At 45.9% G+C, this 25442-nt stretch overlaps 1 protein-coding gene across 6 annotated transcripts in view; it reads right to left on the bottom strand.

The window, feature by feature from the left end:
• Positions 1 to 25442, bottom strand: part of ADAM11 (ADAM metallopeptidase domain 11) — a gene marked incomplete at its 3' end in the record, with an annotated part of 76280 nt that overhangs the window by 33289 nt on the left and 17549 nt on the right. For all 6 annotated transcript variants that reach the window (XR_014150689.1, XM_081837789.1, XM_081837788.1 and 3 more), the window contains 8 exons: positions 23299 to 23375; positions 17619 to 17685; positions 11606 to 11691; positions 10641 to 10707; positions 8529 to 8595; positions 3324 to 3391; positions 1695 to 1769; positions 49 to 120 (listed from right to left, as the gene is read on the bottom strand). Coding sequence is in view for 5 of the 6 variants with exons in the window: in XM_081837789.1 (XP_081693915.1) it covers positions 49 to 120; positions 1695 to 1769; positions 3324 to 3391; positions 8529 to 8595; positions 10641 to 10707; positions 11606 to 11691; positions 17619 to 17685; positions 23299 to 23375 (579 nt within the window). The remainder of the gene's footprint in view (positions 1 to 48; positions 121 to 1694; positions 1770 to 3323; positions 3392 to 8528; positions 8596 to 10640; positions 10708 to 11605; positions 11692 to 17618; positions 17686 to 23298; positions 23376 to 25442) is intronic.

Below are 25442 nucleotides of genomic sequence, written 5' to 3'. Positions count from 1 at the left end.
CATTATGGGTCCTTTTTGGACAGAGTTGCAATGTACCCTTGTACTCACCACATCAGCAAGGTTCACCACAGACTTCGCAAAGTTGCTGGTAAGGAGTACGGAGCGACGCAGCTGCTCAAACTGAAACAGAACATAGGAAAAAGGGTTTGAAGGGACATCACCCCATGCTAGAAGTCCCTGAACCTGGAGCAGCCATGGGCGGTCAGGTGTGGATGTGTGGCTTCTCCTTCTACTCAACGCTTGCTTTCTGGGGTTTGGGGTTGGGGTGGGGATATCAGTTTCCTTCAATGCATAAAAGAAGCCACAAGTAATGGCCTAGATTACTTCCACACTAGGGCCTTTGAGTGCTGCTGAATCATTGCTCTTCTGCAAGCAACCACTGAATTATTTGGCAATGATTGTCCTAGTGGCCAAATCCTGGTGTTTTTATCAGAAATGAGTCCTGATCACCAGATGTGCTCTGAAGCACAAGGTGGCACCTTATAGCGACACAGACTTTTGGATCTTCTAGTTCAGTTCACTGACTTGCAGCGGCTATTTAGGGTTTCAGACAGGAGTCTCCCCTAGATCCATCTAGAGATACCAGGGATTGAACCTGGCCATTTTCATGCAAATGTTTATAGCTGAGCAGGTCCCACTTCCAGTACTTTAGCCAATACATTGCAGCCTCTGCTCTTCCTGTTCAGCACAGTCACAGTGTCACCGATGCCTTTAATCTTAATGCCCTTAATCAGTCAGTTCCTGATCTGGGTGGGGTAGGATGCTTTAAATACCGGTAACTGTTTTCCTCCTCCACCACTAACGCTTCATTTAAATGAGAGGCAATCAGTAGTTTACCACTCCCCAAGAAGGAACAGGAAATGACTAATCAAGAGGCTATTCATCTGTGATGTTACTGCTGCACTGAAGTGGATGCAATAGCAGACACAGAAGCTGTCACAAGGAAGCTGCTAATTAAAGGCACATTAGCACTGGGAGATTTGTCAATTCATACTAGACAGGTTGGCAGTGTCATTGCATTTAATATACAAATCAGGCCTGAAAGAGGTGGGAGGACAATATTAAAAACACTGGAATGCAATGGACTGGCGATGACGTAATCTGGATTCCCTGGAAAAAGAGAGTGAACAAAAAGCAGAAATGGCTGGTGCAGAGGGGAGGTGCCCTCCTGACAGTGATGGCAGCTGTCCAGGCTGACAAAAAGCTCACTTGCTAGTATGTCCGTCTGGAACACCAGTGGCAAACCCAGCTTCGCACCGCAGGTGAAAAACCAGCTGCAACCTTTTGTTGAATTAAGGTCTTGTGTGAAGCTCTGATTTGCTCTAGCTATCGACTCATTTTCATTAGCTTGCAAAGGCACTGAGTTATATGGTGCTCAACACTTGATCCTGCAGGAATGAATTGTAAATGCCTTTCTAGAGGAGAAAGACCTCAACAAAGGACAAACTGACCATGCCTTTTAAAAAAGAGATGGGTAATCAGGTTACAGAGTGGGACCTACTTAAGCACTGTTTCTCCACTTGCTCAAAGAAGCATTGTTGGCAGGTGTACCTATGGTGAGATGGCTTATTTTTCTTTCTGTGTTCTAGGGCTGCCTTCCCTATGACCCATTCTAAGAGGTCTGCAATCACAACACAGTACACCCATCTCAACTTCTGTTCCCAGGCCTGGAACCACCTTTTGGTAGCACTCACCAGCTGGTGGTCATTAACTACGATGAGTTCAATGAATTTGGTCTCGCTGTGGACAGTCCGGTGACTTCGGTGAACCTGGGTAATAATAATAACAATAATTTTTATTTATACTCCACCCTCCCCGGCCAAGACTGGGCTCAGGGTGGCTAACATCACATATAAAAACAATTGATTAAAATACAACTTAAAAACAGGATTAAAATACAACTTAAAATGCAGCCTCGTTTCAGCGGAAGCCCATATCAAAAACTGTTTGGGGGGGACAAAACGTCAAATCTTCACCAAGGCCTGACTGGTCCTATGTGGGCTAGAAAAATGCAAGGAAAGTCCCCAAATAGGGGTTCCATCACAGAAGGAAAAGGAAAGAGGAGGAGGGGATCAGGCTGATTCCAAGCCAAAGGCCAGACGGAACAACTCTGTCTTACAGGACCTGCGGTAGGGTGGAGAGAAGAATGCAAGGTCAAATAGGTACCATATTTTTTGCTCTATAGGGTGCACCGGCCCATAGGGCACACCTAGTTTTTTGGGGGGGGAAATAAAGAAAAAATATTATTTCCCTCCCCGGGCTGCCATCCGCAAGCCTTGGGAGCCCGGCGGGAACTCCCACCGGGCTCCCAAGGCGGGAACTCCCACCGGGCTCCCAAGGCTTGCAGATATCTGCCCGAAGCCCAGGGTTCCGCTCTCCAGGCTCCGGGCTGCAGGCTGCCATCCGCAAGCCTTGGGAGCCCGGCAGGAACTCCTGCCGGGCTCCCAAGGTTTGCGGATAGCTTCCTGAAGCCTGCATTCGCTCCATAGGATGCACACACATTTCCCCTTCATTTTTAGAGGGGGGAAAGTGTGTCCTATAGAGCGAAAAATACAGTACTACTTAGGCCTCTTAGAACTGCCTCACTCTCCCCACCAACAGGCATAGATTTTATATGCAGCCCTGAGTATACCCAACCCTTCCTCCCATGCCCACTCACCCCTTCTCACTCATAATAGGAGATCTGAATGCATTGTGCAAATGAAACACTCTCCAGAGTATATTTTGGAACCCCATCATAATATGTTGCTAGATCACTCAAAGTAGGTCCCAGCTGCATCTTAGCTTTTGCACAATACTTTCCACAGCTCGTTTTTCAATGGCAGCTATGTCAAAGTGACACTCACTCTTTTTTGACAGTGGTTAATGGCCACCCTAAAGGAACACAGTTTCCAAGGTAGGAGAAACAGCATTTTCCCAGATCCGTAATAACGCTGGGGAAAGTATGATAGTGTTGCAAGACAAGGCTATCTTTGGTGGTGGTGGTGGTGGTGGTAGAGAGGACTGTGTGTGACTGAGGACAGACCACCACAGAGATTCCAATTTTTTTGCCATAAATTGTGTGGAAAGAACACAGGAAGCTATCTCCCTGAATCAGATAACCGGTTGGTTACATTGCCTACACTGAGTGGCAGCAGATTTCCAGAATTTCAGACAGGGTTTTCCCCCAGCCCTCCTTGGAAATGCCAGAATCTGAACCCAGGACCTTCTGCGTGCAAAGCATGAGACCTCCCATTGGCCCGTAACTCTAAGGTGCATGGATTCCCTTGATCCCAAACCTCCTGCGCTTCCGCAGAGTCGGCTGGCCCAAGAAGTAAACCTACCTGCCGCCGGCGTCGCAATTTAGGGAGCCCAGATGGAATGTAGTAGTTCAGTTCAGCAAATAAACACCCTGGGTAGGGGGCAAGAGCGGGTACACATCAGATTTTGAGGGGGAGGAAAGGGGCATGACTGGAGAGAGAGAAAGGAAACAGCTGCTTAATTCCTAAGAAGCAGGCTGCTAGGCCTCAAGCCTGCCTGGAAGTCCCCCCCCCCCCCCCGCCCAAAAAAAATCAAAAGCATAATATTAGACCCAGGACCCTAGGACTCATTCATGAGTTATTTGTATGCAGGGAAGGGGTGAGGAAACTTTTCCAGCCCAAATATTACATTACCTTGTGGGGTGCCATTGAGGCTCCCAGCCTGTGGGTGGGTTGGTGGGTGTGTACCCAAATGCACATGGGGAAGGTGCCAACCTGGGTCTTTGACCCGGGTGAAATAAAGTCTCATTTCGCCCCTGGGTAATCTTCCAAGAGCCACATACTAATGGTCAATGGTATCCACACCTCCTCCTGAGCAAGCAAGTGGCATTATCACAGTTCAATGATACATTCCAGCCAGGCAAAAGCGCAATGAGTTTGTGGCCTGTGGGGGTAGCTCAAAGGCAGGGGCAAAACTAGGCTTTATTTCACCTAGGTCAAAGACCCAGTTTGGTACCCCCCCCCCACACACACATTTACGTACACACACACAGGCTGGCAGCCTGAATGGTGCCCCTCTGGAAGCTTCACCTGAGGCAAAAATCCTGACTAGCCCCCCACCCCACCCCACCCGTAGCCTAGTTCTCCACCCCTAGCATCAGACGTAAGTGTGTGGACTATGGACCGGGGCTGTGCTTTTAACCCAGTCTTCAAAATTAACCCAGTCTTCAAAATTACATCTATCAACCAGCATGTGCTCCATGCTGCTATTTATAAAGAAAGCCTGAAGTGCTCAATGGTTGGGCTTCCATGCAGTGAAGATAGTCAGAGGTACAGCAGTCCTAACAGCACAGAGCCCCTACAAACAACACAGGCAGGAGTGTACATGTTAGGCTCTGTTTACAGATGACTCCATGCAGCAGGTAGTTCTTGAAAGGTGACAACACAGTGTCACAGGTTAGACTAAACCTATGACCCCACTCCATACTTTTCACACACCTTACACACAAATAACAAGTGAATCAACCCTTTGACACCACTTTAACTGGCATGGCTTCCCCAGAAGAATTCTGGGGCATGCCTTTGAAGGAAGAAACCATCTGATCAGTTGCCACCCAGAAGCCATGCTATCATGCAGTCCAGCCTGACATGGGCTCCCGTGGCATAGTGGGAGTAAATACAAAAGAAGCTTTGTAGTTGAGCTAAGAAGAAGGAAAGGCGACTAGTTAAGAGTCAGCAAAAAGCTTTGTTTTAGAAATCAGATTTTGGAATATTTGCAATGTGGCTGAGATTTCCAGAGAGGGGTCTGCCAGGAGGGCCTAAGCTTGAATCACTCTTTATTGACGATTCTGACCGTTAGATTTGCAAGAACAAGGAGTGGCAGGTGGGCAGGCAAAATAATATAGACAGGGCATCCTAAGAGTACAAATACCGTTGGACATACAGTATGGGATTATTACAAGTACAGAACCATTCTTCTGATACCTGCCTTTAAAGAATCCTGGCATAAGCTGCTCAAGGAAAGAGCAGTCTGAGAAAGAAGCCTCTGGAAGCTGACACCTCAGGCATCTGTTGAAGTGAACTCTTGCCTCCCCAAGCTTATGCCATAATGAATTGGTTGGTTTTTAAGGCACAAGAAGACTCCCTGGTGTGTCTGTTGCAAGCGACTAAACACAGCTTTCCCTCTGGAAATTGTTTTAAGTGGAGCTGTCTCTTTACCAACTGTTCAAGAGTATGCTGCAAGTTCGGAGCCTGAAGCAGTTTTTAGGTTCCAGATTGCGCTCTCAAGCACGCTGCAGATTGGCTGTCCTACTACTCGGAGGGTAAGAGCATCTATAGGCTATTGAACCACCATCTGGATTGCTGCAGCTGCTCACTGCCAGGCCTTGTTTTTCCCCCCAAGAATTGAAATTATGAGAGGTGAGGGCTGGCGAGACAGACCTTCTGCCCTTGGCAGACTGACTGGCACTATAGTAGGGGTGGGAGGAGGGGGCGTAGACCTTCATAATTCTAACCATTTCTTTACATGTAACTTAAGCTTCCAATAAACTTCGCTTAATTTTTTATTCTAATTTTTACAACTTCATTAATGAACTTTTCACATGCAGTGCATTAAGTTGCAGTAGCTTTTGGTGCATCCAGTACATCCAGTCCTTCAACTGGCAGACTTATAAATTAACTCACAGGATCAGGCCTATTTCAGAACACTGAATTCTGTTCAGTGACAAAAAAGAGAACTGAACTCGTTGCGCTTGGAAGCCAGAGATCGCACCAACACTCTGTTTTTGGCTTTTCACCTATAAAATGACAACACTGCATCCTGTTGATCTCTAGAGGGGATAGGGAATTCCCTGGAATACCCTTACAGAAGCGACACTGAGCCTCTTGGGCTTGCCGACCAGAAGGTTGGTGGTTCGAATCCCTGCGATGGGGTGAGCTCCCGTTGGTCTGTCCCAGCTCCTGCCAACCTAGCAGTTCAAAAGCACGCCCCCCCAAAAGTGCAAGTAGATAAATAGGTACCACTGTGGCTGGAAGGTAAATGGCATTTCCATGCGCTGCTCTAATTTCGGTGTTCTGTTGTGCCAGAAGTGGCTTAGTCCTGCTGGCCACATGACCCGGAAAAACTGCCTGCCGACAAATGCCGTCTCCCTCGGCCTGCAAAGTGAGATGAGTGCCACAACCCCAGAGTCATCTGCGACTGGACTTAACTGTCAGGGGTCCTTTACCCTTACAGAGCTATCCAAATGATAGGAATTCTGCCTTTCTGTGGGCAAAATCTGACGGCGCAAAACCAGCTGCATCCAAACTCTGCCAGCAGAAAGCACCTGAGCCCAGTGGAGGCTACAACACAAGCCTATGGTGCCATAGTGTTGCTGCCAACAACCACTCCTAACACTCTGCCCACCAGGCAATCCGCCGACACATGTGCACAGCAAGCGCAGCCAAGCATGACTCTGTAAACAAAAGCACGTGCTCACAGCAGCATCCCAAGCACACGGCAACTGCAACTGCCACCCACACGATCCTGTACACACACCACAGCCATGCCAACAAACCCCAGCGATACATGTGCACAGGGCAATGCCTCGTCCATTGCCTTCAATCTGCAGATCCCAGGACAAAAGTGGTGGCTGACTGTGGCTGATAATTGACACCGAGGGACGTGACTCCCCATTTTCCAGTAAGCAGAGATGATCCCATCATATGGCTTGGACCCCTCCCACACAGCATGACTGGGCTACCATGCAAGGCTGCAGTGGCGTAGCGTGGGTTGTCAGCACCTGGGGCAAGGCAAGTAATTTGTGCCCCCTAACCCATGGATTTGCGCCCCCTAACCCATGGATTTGCGCCCCCTAACCTGTGGATTTGCGCCCCCTAACCCTTAACCCCAGATGTTGCGCCCGGTGCGACTGGCCCCCCCTGCACCCCCCACGCTACGCCACTGCAAGGCTGCAAGACCCAGGTGGGCGGGGGTGGGTGCCAAGGCCAGTGTCTTTGATGATGCTGGACATTTCCTGCAGCATCATTTGCAGTCTGGCATTATAGGTTTGGCACCTGATAGGTTTGCCAGGTGTCTATGGTACCAGAATACCCATGAGGGCGTATGTATCTTCAGCCTCTCAGGCCCAGCAGTTTCCAAGTATGGTGAGGTGCTGATAAGTATTTGCTAGTAATCCATGGACTCCCAGCCCCCCTGAAGAGAACTATAGTTCCCAAAGGCAATAGTAGTTTAAATCTGTAGTCTAGACATGCCCCAAAATCATTACAGGGTGTGTTATAGATCCTGCAATTATATCTTAAGAATTACCAAAAGTACATTCCAAACCAGGAAAAAGGATAGTAATAGAAAGGACCGTTGTTTATTCCAGCAGTAAAAGTACTTCTCTTCTGTACTAACTGCACTGCTTACTCACTGTGGAGCAAATGACTCCTGTTCACCTTTTTTGTCTGCACTTATTAAGATGAAGTACTTTATGGCTGAAGAGACTGCGGGAGTGAATTCCTGCTTCTTAGGAAATAGGTGCAAAATGTCCATCCAAAATGTGGCTTGAAAGCAAGGAAACTATTGTACCAGTGTGTTAAAATCACACATACCTGGTCCAGTTACAAAATCTGGAGGCTTGTATGTCAAGAATATATTGAAATATTGAAACCAATATTTCTATATGTGCTGCTGCTACTACACAGCTTTACTTATTAATGGGAAATAATAATCACGGATGTTCTTAAAATGGACAATGACAAATTTCTCCTCCCTCCACCCTGCACATGGATAGAGTGTGAAATAGCATCTCTGCTCAGAAGTAAGAGGGTACTCTGTACATGCTCAGAGGTGCCTTTCTTCTTGCAGCAATAGAAAACAGATCCAGCCAATTAGCAACATCAATTTTATAATTTATTAAGACCATTATAACTACCTGAATACTTATTTATTTATTTTTGGAAACGAACAAATTAGGACCCCAACCTAAAATAAGCACTGGGAACAATAGTATAAAAGAAATAGATGTGAATTAAAACATTCAAAATAATCCAGAAATTAGGATTTCCACAGATTTGAAATCTGAGAAATATTTTCTTCTTACAATAATAATAATCTAAACATAGGAATACCTAAAAGAAAAAGCATGCCAGATTTCAAAATATGAAACATTGAGTGCATGTCCCATATTGTAAACATTTTATACAGTCATACCTTGGTTCTCGAACAGAATATGTTCCGGGATTTCGTTCAACTCCCGGAGCCATTCGAAAACCAAGGCTCGACTTCTGGTTGGCTGCAGAAGCATCCTGCAGCCAGTTGGAAGACGCGGAAGCTGCACTGGATGTTCGGCTTCCGAAAATCGTTCAAAAACCAGAATACTGACTTCCAGGTTTCGATCGTTCGGGAGCCGATTTGTTTGAGAGCCAGGGTGTTTGAGATCCAAGGTACAACTGTAATGTTAATGTACTTCCTCTTGGGAATTCGTGGGAGACTGGAAGATTATTCACATGCAAAGCTTGGAAATTTGCTCCAACTCCTAAAGAACAAAAGTACACAAAGTCCTTTCGGAGGATAGTCAAGTTTACCTGGTTCCGTGCAACCCTGAGCAGTGCGAGGTACAGGTGTCTTGTAGATCAGATGGGGGAGTGGACCCTGCAGTAGGCAACAACAAAAGATAACATTTGATAATACCCAGGCATCTATCCTTTTAACAGGGGGTTACAGAAATGGTGTCAAGAATTCTCACTCTTTGACTAGCCAAGAGAGCTGGCCTCAAGTTGTACAGCACTACCCCAATTCCTGGACTGATTGTATACGTGAATATTGTATGTGTTATGTACTGAAGTTCTCACCCTGGGCCAGCAGGGGGATACTGTAGATAGTTATGCAAATAAGGGATCGAAAGTGACGTTCAGTGATTGGATAGTTTTAGAAAATTGTTACAGTTACATTGTACTGGAGCTCTATATAAGCAGGCTGACTGAACCCTTCAATTCAGTTCTGTCCTGGCCTGTGAATAAACAAGAGCTGTTTGAAGAATCGCTGTGTCGTCTGATATGTTCACCCACAACTTAACAGTATGAGGTATTTCTGGGCTCAAGCTTTCCTTAGGTTGCACCTTCTGTCAAGAAAGCCCGGTTCCACTGACCCTCCCCAAATCTTACAGTGGTGAAAATTTGAACCCTTTAGTTAATTTTTTGCTTCCTTATTTCTTTGAACTGGGCTCATTGCCAGGGTCTGGAACTGATTATACCAGGGTGTACAGCTTTGTAGTTTGAGAATCGGTGAGAAGGAGAAAGGCCTTCTGAGCCTGAGCTGTTCCTCCTGACCGAATAACTGCAGAAGCCCTGTGCAGATGACCCAAATCTTGCTGAGTCAATCTTCACAGGGATTTTGTAGTTATTCAGTAGTGAAGAACAACCTGTTTATGCTCAGATGCCCTTTATTATTGATTCACACTCCCAAATGCCCTGGGGCTGAAAATCAATTTCCAGACCCTGGCAGAGAGTCCTACTTCAAGTTTGTATTATATTACCATTACTGTGCTTTTTTTATTCCAAGATTTTGCTAACAAACCGCCTGTATTCTATCGGCTTCTCTGCCCCTACCTCTGCTCCACCCAGCTTCTCTGCCCACCCAAACAATCACTCAAAAAGGGCACACTGAGGTAGAAGGGCATATTGTGCCACTGATGTACCACATGCTGTAGTGGCTGAGGGGTGAGTGTGTGGAGGCTGAGGACTCTCCAAGGAGGGGATGAAAAGACGCAATTGGAATCTCCATCCATTTGTTGCCATGGCAACAAGAGTGAAAGGAGGCACCCTGGGAAACTCCTTTAGATTCCTTGTGCAAAGAAATGTTTGGGACTAGGCCCAATGCAGGGGGGGGAATCATGTTTAGAAGATGCCTGGGCACCCACCCCTAAAGATATACCATCAAGATGTAACGCTATAGAAGTATTGATTTCTTTGGAGACAGGTTTTAGGTGGGTACAGAATTTTTTTAAGCTTACAGTGGATATTTTTTGTCATGCATGCCTCTGCCAAATGCTGGGGGCTTTTCAATTATCTGTTCAGCAAAGAAACCTACCGTATGAATTTGCCTCGGAGGGAGAGAGAAATCCATGCTTTGAAATATACAGCCTAATTCACATGCATGTCAATGATAAACTGAACAATATACACGAACATGAAGAAAAACAGAGGAATCAAAGCAAGTGCTTTGAAACATTGGCCATAGGAAGAATTTACCCCTCATGGTTTTTAAACTGGCATCCTTCTGCCTGCTTTGCCACGCCAAGCAAGCAAAAAATAAAACACATCTATTATGTTTGTATTTCACCCTTCCTTCAATGCTGTTTGAGGCAGAAACATACGTAGAGTTGTCCCACTGTAGCCTCACAACAACCCCAAGAGGTAGGCTAGGTTGAAAGAGAATGACTGATCAAAGTTCAGCCAGCGAGATCAACAGATGATTGGAAATTTGAATCCAGATCTTCTTCCTAGAACAAGTTCCTAGAGCCTAAAGAGGGTTTTTATTGTTGTTGAGGTTGTTGTTGGGGGGGGGCAGTCAGGATAAATAAAATGCAAGCTAATCCATGCACTGTTTCACTCGGCCTTCCTTTCACCTCTGGGCATGAAACCCAAGTGAGGCATCTCTGTGGCAGTGATGGAATTACAGCCTGGTCCAAGACTTACCTCTTGGTGCTCAGGTGAATTGTGAGGCTCCAAAAGGTACGTGGCCTTTCCGTCGGAGAAAACGCCGCTGAAGGAGGGGTGCAAAGAAACACAGAGAGGTTAGTCAGTCAGTCATAGCCATTACACGGAAGAGTACTCACTGCTAGCACCTAGTGAAGCCCATCACACCAGTTTGGAGGCAGGAGGATTTTATGTCCGGAGGCAAATACATTACACACCCTTGGGGACTGCCGAGAAAATAATATTCTCAGGTCCTAAGGCAAGCTCTAACTTGACAGTAAAAAGGTAAAAGGTAAAGGACCCCTGGACGGTTAAGGCCAGTCAAAGGTAACTATGGGGTTGCGGCACTCATCTCGCTTTCAGGCAGAGGGAGCCGGCGTTTGTCCACAGACAGTTTTCCAGGTCATTTGGCCAGCATGACTAAACTGCTTCGGGCGCAACGGCACACCGTGATGGAAACCAGAGCATATGGAAACGCCGTTTACCTTCCTGCCACAGCAGTACCTATTTATCTACTTGCACTAGAGTGCTTTCGAACTGCTAGGTTGGACAGAGCAATGGGAGCTCACCCCGTGGCGGGGATTTGAACCGCCGACCTTCTGATCAGCTAGCCCAAGAGGCTCAGTGGTTTAGACCACAGTGCTAGAGGTGCTTTGGCTTATTGGGAGGGCCAATTCAAGACATGTAGCTGTGTGAGGTGGAACAGCAAACGTTGCCCTCTTTCAGATTGAGGCTGGCCAAGTTATTTTGGCACGTGTAGCAGAGAATCCCACTAGCATCACTCTCCAAGAGTAAAAATTACAATCCTAAATGGAACATTTTGCATCCCTTTCCCTTCATGGCATCTGAACACAGCTCCTGGAGGAGGCTGCTTCATTCTACCCAATGGCAGGACCGGCCGTGTTTGACAGAAATAGATTCCCCCTTCACTGGTTCGCTTCCCTCCTTCAGAGCTTGCTACTTACTGGAGGCCGTGGCAGGTGGACAGAGCCGCAAAAGAGTTTGCTTCCCCACGGACACCGCCTTGATAGTAACAGTGCTCTCCGGCTCCCTGAAACAGACCGTAAAAGGAAAGGACCTCTTTCTCAAGCTTATGTAAATCAGATTAATTTGCCTCTTAACATAGAGCCCCTTAAGCACCAGAATCAGTAACTGGGTGCTTCTGGGTCAAACCCAGTCCTCAAGCGGTACCATATGGCCCATGCTTGTCAATCCAGAGGCAAGAGGAATATATTTGCTGCAGCAGCAGAATGGTTTGGCTTGGCAGTTCCTCTTGTGCACATGGATGAAGTCTACCATACAGCATACCTCCTTTCAAAGAGGCCCTCCCTTAGCAATAGAGAATATAGACAACAATTCTAGTTTCCAAAAGGGCAGGTGGTGTGGCTCAAACCTGCTTAGGAGATGCATTCTTGTTCCCTGACCCAAAACACACAGGTGTGCCTTGCAGTAACTTGGTAGCGTGTAAAAGGCACTCTGCACACACTCAGAAGCATTGCAGTTTTTTATTCACACATTCCAGGGCTTCTCTGTGGCATCCAAGGCAGGTTTCAGGGCTGAGCTCTGTGAGTTTTTTGAACTGCGGTGAGGTTTTCTCTCTAACCTAATTGTTAAAAACAGTGAGCCCAGACGAACAAAATTCCACCAAACTCTTCTCAGGTATTTAAAACAGGATATGAGATGGAACAATAAAACCGGCTAATTATGTAGGTGCCTGAGAAGGAAAACAGAGAAGAGTGGTTTTTGTGAAATAGTCCTTACTAGTTCTTTTTCTTCTTCTTGGAATGATATATATGAGAACACATATCCAGGTTTAATGCTTGCTTTGTCTTTTTAGACTGCAGTTCCATACGTGCTTTTACCTATGAGCATAGTGAGACTTATTTCTGAGTCAGCATGCTTAGGAATTTTGCAGTTAAGCTGTTGTACCAGGTTTAAATGGGCTTCCCCTCATACCAATTTCCTAACACCTCCCCTGACACTTTGGAACGATGCAGCTTTTGCTATAAAGAACTGCAAGCTTATTTTTACTTTTTATGGCACCATCAACATATATGAAACTTTCCCTCACCAGCTATCTAGTCATCCCATCAGACTTGGCTGAAAAATCAGCTCCATCAGGCGTCCATTGGCCCCATTTCCATTCCAGCTGGTCATTATTTATGAGAACTACTGAATTTTAAGAATTGGTGCCCGGGTTTGCTTTCTTCCTCTTCCCTCCTTATATTTTCCTTTTGTGCCATGTTGTTTTGATGACACAAAGAAGGTCTTGTTCTTTACTGCTCTGTAAGCTGCTCTGCAGATGACTCTGCTCTGCAATGACAAACCTAGACAGCATCTTAAAAAGTAGAGACATCACCTTGCCAACAAAGGTCCGTATAGTAAAAGCTATGGTTTTCCCAGTAGTGATGTATGGAAGTGAAAGCTCGACCATAAAGAAGGCTGATCGCCAAAGAATTGATGCTTTTGAATTATGGTGCTGGAGGGAACTCTTGAGAGTCCCATGGACTGCAAGAAGATCAAACCTCTCCATTCTGAAGGAAATCAGCCCTGAGTGCTCACTGGAAGGACAGATCCTGAAGCTGAGGCTCCAATACTTTGGCCACCTCACGAGAAGAGAAGACTCCCTGGAAAAGACCCTGATGTTGGGAAAGATGGAGGGCACAAGGAGAAGGGGACGACAGAGGATGAGATGGTTGGATAGTGTTCTCGAAGCTACCAGCATGAGTTTGACCAAATTGCGGGAGGCAGTGGAAGAAAGGGGTGCCTGGCATGCTCTGGTCCATGGGGTCACAAAGAGTTGGACACGACTAAACGACTAAACAACAACAACAACAACAACAACAACAACAACAACAAAGCTGCTCTGAGAGCCTTTTTGGCTAAGACCAGGGTAAACATGTTTGAAATAAAGAAATAAAAGTTCAGGGAGTAGCATAGGCAAGAAGGTCTCTGTCCTGAGGAGCATGCAATAACGAGATGCGATGAGGCAGCAGTCCCTGTCCCATTCTCATACAATGGGTGAGTGGGGGAATCTTATGTTTTACAAACAAGGAGCATGTGGATCTAGGGAGCAACCCCCTTCCCCATTTTGCCTTGCCTGTTCTAAGCAGTTTTTTCCTGTAGTTTGCTCCAATAGCAGATGAAATGAGCCAGGCAGCAAGAAAATTGCTTAAAGCAATGAAATGCAACAAGGCAAGGTGCTCAGTGATGCTAATGCCCCAGTGACTCATAATGTGGCCCTCTTTGTGCTGGCGGTAAGAAAGATTAAGAAGAAGAATCTGGATAAAATTGCAAGGGAGACTTAAGAGGTCTAAAAAGAAAAATACTGTATGACGTGTGGAGACTCCCAATTTACGTGTGTGCCTGCATTTTATGATTCTGATGGTTTAGGCAGAGGTTCTGTTTTTATATATGGATATATAGATTTATTATAGCTATTTCTCTCTTTGATAGTGTTTGTATGGTTTTGTCATGGCCTTTGGCTAGTACAATAAATGGTTTTTCCCCAATTTTTTTTATTGATTTTCACATTTATCATATGAAAAAGAAAAAAAGAAAAACATTACAAAAACACACAACAACAACAACAACAACAATTCTGATTCCATGAAATGACAAGGGAACAGCAAATGGGGGGGGGGGAGGCAAGAGTAACTGGGGGTGGCTATGTACAAATGCAGTTTGCACACAGATAGGGGACTAATAGATAAGGGAGTTATCAGAGGTTTGGAGGCTGGATTTGAAGGGGTGCAAGAGAAATAATAATAATATAATAATAATTTATTATTTATACCCCACCCTCCCCAGCCAGAGCCGAGCTTAGGGTGGCTAACACCAGTAAAGTTACAATAAAAACATAATGGGGAGGGGAACCAATTTAAAATACAGGTTAAAAATACAATTTAAAATGTAGCCTCATTTTAATAGTAGCCTATAGATCAAAACCAGAAGGGGAGGGAAACATAAGGGTCAGACTGAGTCCAAACCAAAGGCCAGGCGGAACAGCTCTCTCTTGCAGACCCTGTGGAAAGATTTCAAGTCCCGCAGGGCCCTAGTCTCTTGTGACAGAGCGTTCCACCAAGTCGGGGCCAGTACTGAAAAGGCCCTGGCCCTGGTTGAGACAGGCGGTACCACATAAGTAGTCTGGGAAGAGAACTTCAGCCATAAAGGGAGGCAAGAAATACTTGGCTGGTTCCACCATCCCATTTATATTCAGGGAGCTCCCACTGTTGGTTTGGGAAGTGATGTACACACATCCAGAGCTATCCTGTGCTTTCTTATGAAATACAGTAATGAGTTTTGATGCATCTCCCCCCGCAAACCAGCTTCCATCCAAACTGAGAAAAAGAACCACCTAGCTGCGTTTCAAGGTGGTGGTGTGTACACTGCCTAAGTTTAAGAGAGCAAATGTTCTTCAGGATGCAGAGGCAGTGGCCAGGGACATGTTGGGCTGAAAGATAGGACCCAGGAAGCACAATGGGCACTTTAAAGGGCAAGACAAGGAGCTAGTGTTGAATATTGATGATGATGATGATGATGATGATATTTATGCCCTGCCCATCTGTCTGGGCTGTCCCAGCAAGATAGGCAGGGCATAAATATTATCATCATCATCATCATCATTAATATTATTGTCCCAGCCAGAAGGAAATGGGAAGCTGGTGGTGTTGCAGACTGAACAACAAGAGAAAGTGAACCATTTGGGCATCTGAGTTCTGGATAGAGTTCTGGATAGAAGGCAATGAAAAAGATCTACGCTTATCCACACTTGCCCTTTGCACTTTCCTTTTGTGGCACAGGTCCGCACTTCAAAGTCCTGCTCTTTTTCCCCCACCCTGAAGCTTTCCCAGCAAAAAACCCGGCTTTTTAAAGCTGAAGATTCAGCAGTGAAGAGCAGGTTTTCATGGGGAAAGCTCCAAAACAAAACAGCACTTGGACATTGAGCTTTAAATCATGGACAGTGCCTGGAAAGTGTGGAGGAAAGTGAAGTGTGGATATGCCCAAAGAGAGACAGTTGCGGACGTCCATGTGAGAAGTGACCAGAGGAGCATGCAAACCAGGGCTAGAATGGATGGGAATGAGGGCAAGGGTAGGTTTACGCCATGCTCTGCAAGGAGAATCAGTGCGACTTGGTGATAAAAGGAACGTGAGGTTCAAAGGAGAAGTCAAAAATAAAGGCAAGGTAATGAGCAATGTTATCAAATAGATACAGGCAGCAATTAAGAACAATGGAATGTGGGACACTGCCAGCAGTCACGGCCAGCCCATCCATGAGGCATGGTGAGGTGACTGCTTCGGGGGGCAGGATCCACAGGGGCGAAAGAGCTAACCTCCAAGGACTGCATTGCTGCCTGCTCCTGCTGCTGCAGTGGCAGCAACAGCTACAGCGCACGCCTTGGTGGTTCTATGTGAACAGGAGGCACTTCTCCTGCTCTTCTCCCATCTCTATGGAGGAAATGGTGTGATTCAGAGCAGGTCCCTTTCCCCACCGCTACAGACTTTGATTCCCACTTCAGTCAACAGATGCGGTTGATACGATTCCCCACCTTGTTCCCAGTGTACCATATTTTTTGCTCTATACGACTCACTTTTTCCCTCCTAAAAAGTAAGGGGAAATGTGTGTGCGTCTTATGGAGCGAATGCAGGCTGCGCAGCTATCCCAGAAGCCAGAACAGCAAGAGGGATTGCTGCTTTCACTGCGCAGCGATCCCTTTTGCTGTTCTGGCTTCTGAGATCCAGAATAATTTTTTTCTTGTTTTCCTCCTCCAAAAACTAGGTGCGTCTTGTGGTCTGGTGCGTCTTATAGAGCGAAAAATACGGTATATCTTCCCTCCCTCCTCATTCCTGACGCAGATCTTTATTCTGCCCCCCCCCCCCGCCGCCCCCGTTCCTGACGTAGATCTTCACTCACCCCTTCTTCCCTGGCAGGGCACCATTTGTGGTTCACCTCAGGTGCCGAAAGGCCTTGGTCCAGCCCTGCTGCCAGTTGCAGGACAATGGGCACCTTCACACGTTTTGCGAACACACAATAGGGGATCCATGGTCATGAACTAGCTCACAGACACACCGCAGCGGACTGCGTTGGGGAAGAGGCCTGCCGTCTCGCTTCTTCGATCGCTCTCCTCCCTTCCCTGAGACTTGCCATGCACCAGTTCACGTGTGCCCCTGCACAGGCTGGTGCTCAAGGCTGCTGCTGCAGTCTGATAGGCAAGCAAGTGAGCCCCCTCCTACTCCCCCCACCACCAGGTCTAAATATAGAAGGCAGGGTGGTTCAGGTTAGCTCAGCAGGGGGTGGGGGAAGCCAGAGCTCAATGCAAAGAGGGAGAGGGGAGTCAAAGTGGGAGGGGGGCTCAAAGGATCTGGCTGCCCACTGCTTGTGAGTGTGCATGACCAACCACTTAGCAAACACTTAGCATTATTGATGCTCCACTTGTGAAGCTCTCGTTTGCACCAATTCCTGGCTTGTGCGAGCAGGGCTATTTCTGGAGCTCCCATTCATTCAGCGCCTGCAATCCACCTCACTGCGTTAGCAGCTGCAAACACCGAGAGGCCTTCCTCCTCCTCCCCTCCACAATCTCCCTCCCGGCAGCTCTTTCATGTCTGAGGGAGGAAGCGGGTGGCGGAAGAGACGGAGAAGAGAGGGACCCACCCTAGGACAACTGCAAACTGTGCAGAGTTGTGATTCCTGTGCAAGAGACTGGCCAGGTTAATTTAAAATAAAAAACACTGGGGGCTCAGACTTTCCCAGAAGCCCCATCCTCTAATGCAGAAGCCTAGCTGCCTGGTCTTAGATCTTGGGGTGCTTTGTGATCAGTGATGATGAAAAAGCACTTAATTTACGCTCAGGGAAGGAGGAGCAAATATTCATTCATTTATTAAACTTATTAGTTGCTTGTCACTCAAACAAGCGACTTAGGTTGAAAAATTGTATCTACATAAACACAAACAAAGCCTCTTTAGCTTGTGTCCCCTTACCGTGGTGTGGCTGCCGTTTCCATCTTCCCCGAAATGGCGTTCCACGTAATGTGAAGACAGCAGGTGGCTGATGAGAGAAGGGGAAAGGGGAGATGCATGAAGAGCATTACAGATATAGCTCAGTTGGTTAGAGCATGGTGCTGATAATGCCATGGTCACAGGTTCGATTCCCGTATGGGACAGCTGCATATACCTGCATTGCAGAGGGTTGGACTACTAGACAATCCTCAGAGTCCCTTCCCAGAGTGGCTGGGGAAACTCAGCCAGATGGGCGGGGTATAAATAATAAATTATTATTATTAAATTATAAATTATTATTCCAATTCTATATTTCTATGATATATGGGATCACACTCCCACCCTCCTGTTTCCCCCACTCCTTTCTTACCAAATCACATGGAATGAATAAAGCTACCTAGACTTTCTGGTAGAGATGGCACACCAAATCCTAGGCCATTTTCCTTGGGCGTTTCTCACTGTGACCATTGTACCCATTCACCTTTTTTGCTCAGGGTGGCTGCTAGCATCTCATCCCTACCTGGCAAGTTTTCTGCGCACATGCCCATCATAAGGAAGCTCAATGGCCTGGACAGGGCTCTGGGATGAGCCCCACTGCTCCCCAAACCAACATGAATGAGTTTCCATTATCCCTTCCTTGGGTGTCAAGACCCCATTCATTCCAATGCACCAGCAGCTGGCTCCTCTTGGCTTCTGCCAGCCTAGCCCTTTGAATATGCAGACTTCCCCTGGAAGGCCTAGGCCAGGAGATTTCTCGGGAGAAAAAGGATTTGAATTAATGCAGCTACTGGTAATTGATACTTCCTCTATGGTATGTCTGGTTTGGGTAGTAACAAAATTCTTCTATTATTACAAAATAATTATTATTTCTAGTTTATTTATTTTATTGAAGAGATTTCTTCACATAAAGGCCCAGGGCAGGTAACAAGCATATACTTACGTAACATTAAAACCCAATAAAACAGTTTAAAACAAGCCAAAGGATGGACGTCAATCACAGAGGTGGTCTCACAAAAACCACACAGATCTTAACTATCAAAGGCCGGGGGTCTAGAGGTGCATCTTCATACCTAGTCCCACCTTCCACTCAAATGATATTCTGGGCTGCTTACAACAGATTGCAAGAATACAAATCAAAACAGACACTGACATGCACAACCCCAGCAGCCCTTAATGTCCTGGCCAATTGCAGAGGCCAGAATATGCTTCCCGTCAGTTCTACAGCGTTAAGGCAAATACCAGCACTAAGAAAAAGGTTCTGGGACCAGGCTCTGTCATTCTCAGGGCGTCTGGGCTCCTGGATGAAAGCACGCATTGGCAAGGGGCGAAACTCAATTACCTGACACATGCGGTTAATCACACCATCTCTGGTTACAGCCCAAGACTCATCGGCCACCTCGTCTTACGGGTAACCTGGTGCCTTGAGCTTAATTTACTTGCAGGATGGCAGGGGAGAGGCAGAAATCCAGATGCCCTATTAAATATTCAAGGGCACTCACCTAATCGCAGCATTCAGACACTGCTGTCTCACCGAAGAGGGTGAGAGAAACTTGCCACAAATATATATACTCATACATATGTGGTGACTACAGTACTGTGGAAAGAAAGCTAAACGTCTTCACAGCACTGTGCAGATCATACAGTAGTGAATACAGTCCCAGCACTGTTACACAGTGGGGCTTTGTTTTGTTCTTGTTCTTATCCTGCATTATTTGCTTTTATTTTGTATTTTTCAGCTGTGGACTGCCCTGAGGTCTCCGGATGAAAGGCAGCTTACAAATTTAATAAACAAACAAAACTATGCTCTCTAAATGAAGACAAACTCATAATATACAGTTACAGATAGGTAGCCGTGTTGGTCTGCCATAGTCAAAACAAAATAAAAAAAATTAAAAAAGGTGCTACTGGAAGGAATTTTTTTATTTTGTCATAATATACACAGAGACACACGTCTAGTGTCACAAAATACACGGGCAAGCTCTCAGGTGCACAATCTCACCTTAATTTTCTCAGTCACATTTGCATTTTGCATTCATAAATACATGCACCAACATGGTTTATATTCCACCACCCATATCTACACCCATAATCGCAAACACAACTTCCAGGAATACCTGCAAAAATACAGTCAGGAACAAGCCAGGCCAGAAGATACAACTTCCTGGCAGTTTAGATTTTGCTTCAGAAATCAGGTACTGTTCCGCCGCCCTAACATAGTGTCATGGGTTAGTGGGAGAGCAGGGATCTTCCAGATCCCTGGGTGCCAGGCTTCCCCCTCTAGATTCTTGGGTGCTGGGGTTTAATCAGAGCTTGTTTTTTTGCCAGACAGAGGGGCAAAGGGAGAGGAGCAATGCGGGTCACTCTATTTCCTAAAGATACTAGTCTCCGCTGCATCTCTTTCCAAAGGAACACAAACCCCAGGGATTTCTTGCTATCACATGGCAGAGACTGAGGCAGCCTGTAACAATACAGTGGTACCTCGGGTTACATATGCTTCAGGTTACATACGCTTCAGGTTACAGACTCCGCTAACCTAGAAATAGTACCTCGGGTTAAGAACTTTGCTTCAGGATGAGAACAGAAATTACGCAGCAGTGGCGCAGCGGCAGCAGGAGGCCCCATTAGCTAAAGTGGTGCTTCAGGTTAAGAACAGTTTCAGGTTAAGAACGGACCTCCAGAACAAATTAAGTTCTTAACCTGAGGTACCACTGTACCTTCTTTGTGCTTCAGCTAATATCAGGATTCTCCAACATGGAAAGAACGTTGCACAGAACACTTCTGTCGCTCCACTTCCATTTTCTCAATGCCGTAACCAGCCAAAGGATGCAACCCACATCCAGGTTACTCCAAAACAGCGCCATAAAAAAGAATGGGATAGTGCTGGTGTAAACGTGCAGTGGCTCTCCCTCTCATGCAGCAAGCCTCCCATTACAAACTCCCTCATGCATACATAATAATAATAATAATAATAATAATAATAATAATAATTTTTATTTATACCCCGCCCTCCCCAGCCAAGGCCGGGCTCAGAGCGGCTTACAAGCAATAATAAAAACAAGTTGAATGATTACAACTTAAAATTAAAATTAAAATACAGCATTAAAATATTGAAACATTAAAATATTAAAATGTAGCCTCACAAGCAGGAGGATGACTGCACCCACGCACACATCTTGCCACACATACCTTGGCACGTCGTGAGGAATACACAATCAGCACAGATACACTTTCACTGCGGCTCCTATCCTGTCACACTCGGTGGCAGTCATGTGCTAAGAAGACAAGCGCATGCACATCCGTTCCCTTATGGCCTTGCACACCACCTCACACGTTGACAAGTGGCAGCCCCGCTCATGAGACTTCCAGTGCAAAGACAAGCTTGGCATTCTGTACAATCAGAGCTAGTACATTGTTTATCCCAGGCCCAGTTTAAAAAAAAAAAACCAAGAGCCTGAATTGAGACAATGGTTTTCTGTCCCACTACAGGTGTTAATTAACATAGCAAAGCTTGGATGGTTGCGCTGTCACCAATTACTGCTGTTGAGAAGAGGCAATGTATACACTTATCTTGTATACATTGAAGCTTTCTGTCACACACAGCCCCTCTTGCATTTCATAGCTATTTGACTCCACTATGAACTTTTCTCTCTCTAGTCCAGGGTTTCCCAAACTTGGGTGTCCTGCTGTTTTTGTACTACAATTGCCATAATCCCTGACTGCTGGTCTTGCTAGCTAGGAATGATGGGAGTTGTAGTCCAAAAACAGCTGGAGACCCAAGTTTGGGAAACCCTAGTCTTGTCCCCATCCATCAATCCATCCATCCATATACATGTCAGCTGTTTCATACATCTGATGAAATGGGTTAGGTCATTTTATGCCAAAAGAAATTTGTTAGTCTTTAAGGGGCCATAAGACCATAAAACGAGATGTCCTGATAGACAGAAATCACATCCTCTGTCCCAAGTCATCTGGAAGATTGGAAAACGTTTATTGAATACCAGTATATGGAAAATAATTGTGCACAGCTGAAAACGCTGGCAGCATTAAGATAAATTCAACAGTGTAAACTAGTTTTGATGGATTCAATAATAGAAACTGAATGGTATAGTTTTTGTCAAATATGCAGGGATTTATGATATGTAAAATGAACCATGGAAAGAGAAGGGAAATCATTGATATCTTAAGGATGTAAAATGAGTATTTTAAATTGTAAAATAGAAAATTCAATAAAAATTATATGTAAAAGAAAGAAAGAAAAGAAACGTCATCCACAAGAATCAATTAAAGTCTTAGGTCTATTGCCACAATAAGTTCAGATGCAACTACTGCACTTCTGTAGCTTCCACTCTCTAAGTTCGACTGATATGTAAAAGGATTAATTTCTAAGCAGAGGTGTAAAGTGACTCTCAGGTGCATGGGGTTCAGCTGTAGTTACACAGTGGGGAGAAGCAGGCATTTTTCACATGCTGAGAGACACATGTCCAAAGTCTCAGATACCACCATAGTCCAAGAATTACTTTGCATGCTCAGATCTAAGTCAACTTAATCCAGCATTCTGTTTTCACATATGGTGGTGGACACCCCTGGAAGCGCACAAAGCAGAGCATGGTGAACAGAACTAATTTTTCTGCAGACTGCCCTTGCATCTGCTGCTAGACCATCTGTGGACATGGAAGCACAGTACAATTTTGCTGTGTGGCTAATTGATGGACTTGTCCATTGTGAATCTGATCCTTTTAAAAAGCTATCTCTGATCTAAAGGCCACCATATCTTAAGAGGTCAGAGGTTTTATTGCTATCAAGTGGTACATAATTTTGTTACATGAATAAAATAAGTATCTTCTAGCAGTGAATTCTTCATGGGTTCTCAAAATCTAGTCCACACATCACAAGCGTAGTGTGTGCCAAGGATGCAGAACAGTTAATAATATCTGTAGGTCCTGAACTTCATTTTTTTTAAATGAAAAAGCTGTTTTGACCAGGGCTTTTAAAGAAAACTGTAGAAGACCTTTCTCTCTCCCTTACTTTATTGTGAAGCTGTACATTTCAGCAGTTGACTTTGGTTTTAAGCCCTCTCACCATCTGCCTGGAACAAATATATTCATGGCCACAGAACTGACTAGCCATTATTATTATTATTATTATTATTATTATTATTATTATTATTATTTCACATCCATCTGACTGTATTTGCCCCAGCCACTCTGGGTGGCTTCCAGCATATACAAAAACATAATAAAACAGTACATTAAACTTCACTATACAGGGCTGCGTTCAGATGTCTTCTAAAAGTTGTATAGTTACTTATTTCCTTGACATCTGATGGAAGGGTGTTCCACAGAGTGAGAGCCACAACCGAGAAGGCCCCTCTGCCTGATTCCCTGTCACCTCACTTTCTTGCAATGAGGGAACCGCTAGAAGGCCCTCGGAGCTGGACCTCAGTGTCCGGGCTGACCAACAGGGGTGGAGACGCTCCTTCAGGTATACAGGGCCGAAGCCATTTAGGGCTTTAAAGGTCAGCACCAACACTTCGAATTGTGCTCAGAAACATATTGGGAGCCAATGCAGGTCTCTCAGGACCAGTCACCCGCCACACACCCCCTCATACATACAAGGGAACACCCACATCTGAATCTGAAGGAAAGATGCAGAGAATACTTACTGGTTCAACTCAAGGTCCAAGGTGAAGGCTGAGCCAAAGGCATGGACAAGGAAACTCACCTGGGCCAGGTGTATAACCTGATGGAAACAAAGAGAGACCATGTGAGGTCACATTCTCAGGTTCTTCCCTGGCATTTATTTTAAGTGTATCAGTTACACCAGCCTTTCCCAAGCAGCTGTCCTCCAGAAGCTGCCGGACTACAGCTCCCATCATCCTCAACCACTGGCTATGCTGGCTGGAGCTGATGGGAGTTAGAGTCCAGCAACATCCAGAGGGCAAAAGGCTGGGCTAACTGGTACTGACAGGGGTTGTTCTGCAATATTCCTTCAAAAACAAATATACAGTGGTGCCTCGCAAGACGAAATTAATCCGTTCCGTGAGTCTCTTCGTATAGCGGTTTTTTCGTCTTGCGAAGCAAGCCCATTGACAGCTTAGCGGATTAGCGCTATTAGCGGTTTAGCGGCTTTTAGCAGTTTATCAGCTGATAAGTGGCTTAGCTGCTTAGAAAACGGGGGGGGGGGGAAACCCGCAGGAACTCGCAAGACATTTTCGTCTTGCAAAGCAAGCCCATAGGGAAATTCGTTTTGCGAAGTGCCTCCAAAATGGAAAAACCTTTCGTCTAGCGGGTTTTCCGTCTTGCGGGGCACCACTGTATGTAACTACGCTTGATCACATTCATTTCTTCCTTGGGCCAAAAAGGGGTTGTTCCACACCCAAACTGGAAGAAAATTTAGGCGTGCTTTTGAGTATATCTAAACCTGCCCTTTCCCACTTCCAATAGTAGAAGAAGTGATTAAAACAAACAAAAAAACCTCAGTTCAGAAACAACGGAGAAATGCACAGTGTTCTTCCGCCCTCAGTCCCAGGAAGAGACCAGCAGGGCTTAGGATGAGATAATTCACCCTCCCCTCCTTTGTAAAACCCCTCACCTTAAAGTAATGGGCACCCATAGCCAATGCTGGAATTCTGGGCCCACTCCAGTGCACTTCCAATATTCTATTATTACACTTTCCTCCAAGAAAATTAACATGCTCGTGATCATTCCATGGCATCAGAGCAACACAGCCAATAGCTGAGGATGGGATGCTGGGGGCATTTTCAAGACAAGCAGGAGGTAGGCATACAGTATTTCCAAGTTACCTAATAGACTGTACTGAACATCTTTACAAGATAGGTTTTGGCTTCAAAAACTGTTTTCACTTGGATTTGGACTTGGCATTTATGGGGGAAGAGTTGTAGCTCAGTGGTAGAACACATGCTTTCCATGCAAAAGGTCCCAGGTTCATACCCCTGAAGTCTTGCTGAGGGTCCAAAACTAGTCAACTTCTCCCTTTTTATGTCTTAGCATGTCTGTTAAGACCCCACTTTTGGTCACTCAAGATATTTTTTCCATATCCTTTCTCCATGTCTTCTCTAAGGCTACAGCTTTTAGTCATGTCCCACCCTGAACCCTATTTCTCCAGATAGGGCTAAAAAAGGTAAAGGTAAAGGTACCCCTGCCCGTACAGGCCAGTCGTGTCCGACTCTAGGGTTGTGCGCCCATCTCACTTAAGAGGCCGGGGGCCAGCGCTGTCCGGAGACACGTCCGGGTCATGTGGCCAGCGTGACGAAGCTGCTCTGGCGAGCCAGACCAGCGCAGCACACGGAAACGCCGTTTACCTTCCCGCTATAAAGCGGTCCCTATTTATCTACTTGCACTTAGGGGTGCTTTCAAACTGCTAGGTGGGCAGGAGCTGGGACCGAAAGACGGGAGCTCACCCCGCTGCGGGGATTCGAACCACCAACCATGCGATCGGCAAGTCCTAGGCACTGAGGTTTTACCCACAGCGCCACCCGCGTCCCAGATAGGGCTAAGACTCCTGCCTAAAACCTACTGCCAGTTAACGATGGTGATGCTGAGCTAGATGGACCAGTGGGCTGACTCAGTAGAAGGCAGTTTCTTATGCTCCAATGAAATAATAATACAGTGGTGCCTCGCAAGACGAAATTAATTCGTTCCGCAAGTTTTTTCTTCTTGCGAGTTTTTCGTCTTGCGAAGCACGGTTTCCCATAGGAATGCATTGAAAATCAATTAATGCGTTCCTAGGGAGACCGCCTTCAGACCAGGTCCGGGGACAGTCTGACCCCGGACCTCTTCTGAAGGC

The sequence above is a fragment of the Podarcis erhardii genome, assembly GCF_964252035.2.
Source record: "Podarcis erhardii genome assembly, chromosome: 13".
In the NCBI taxonomy this organism is placed as follows: domain Eukaryota; kingdom Metazoa; phylum Chordata; class Lepidosauria; order Squamata; family Lacertidae; genus Podarcis; species Podarcis erhardii.
Note: the sequence above shows the minus strand (reverse complement) of the source record. Positions and strands in the feature narration are given on the sequence as shown.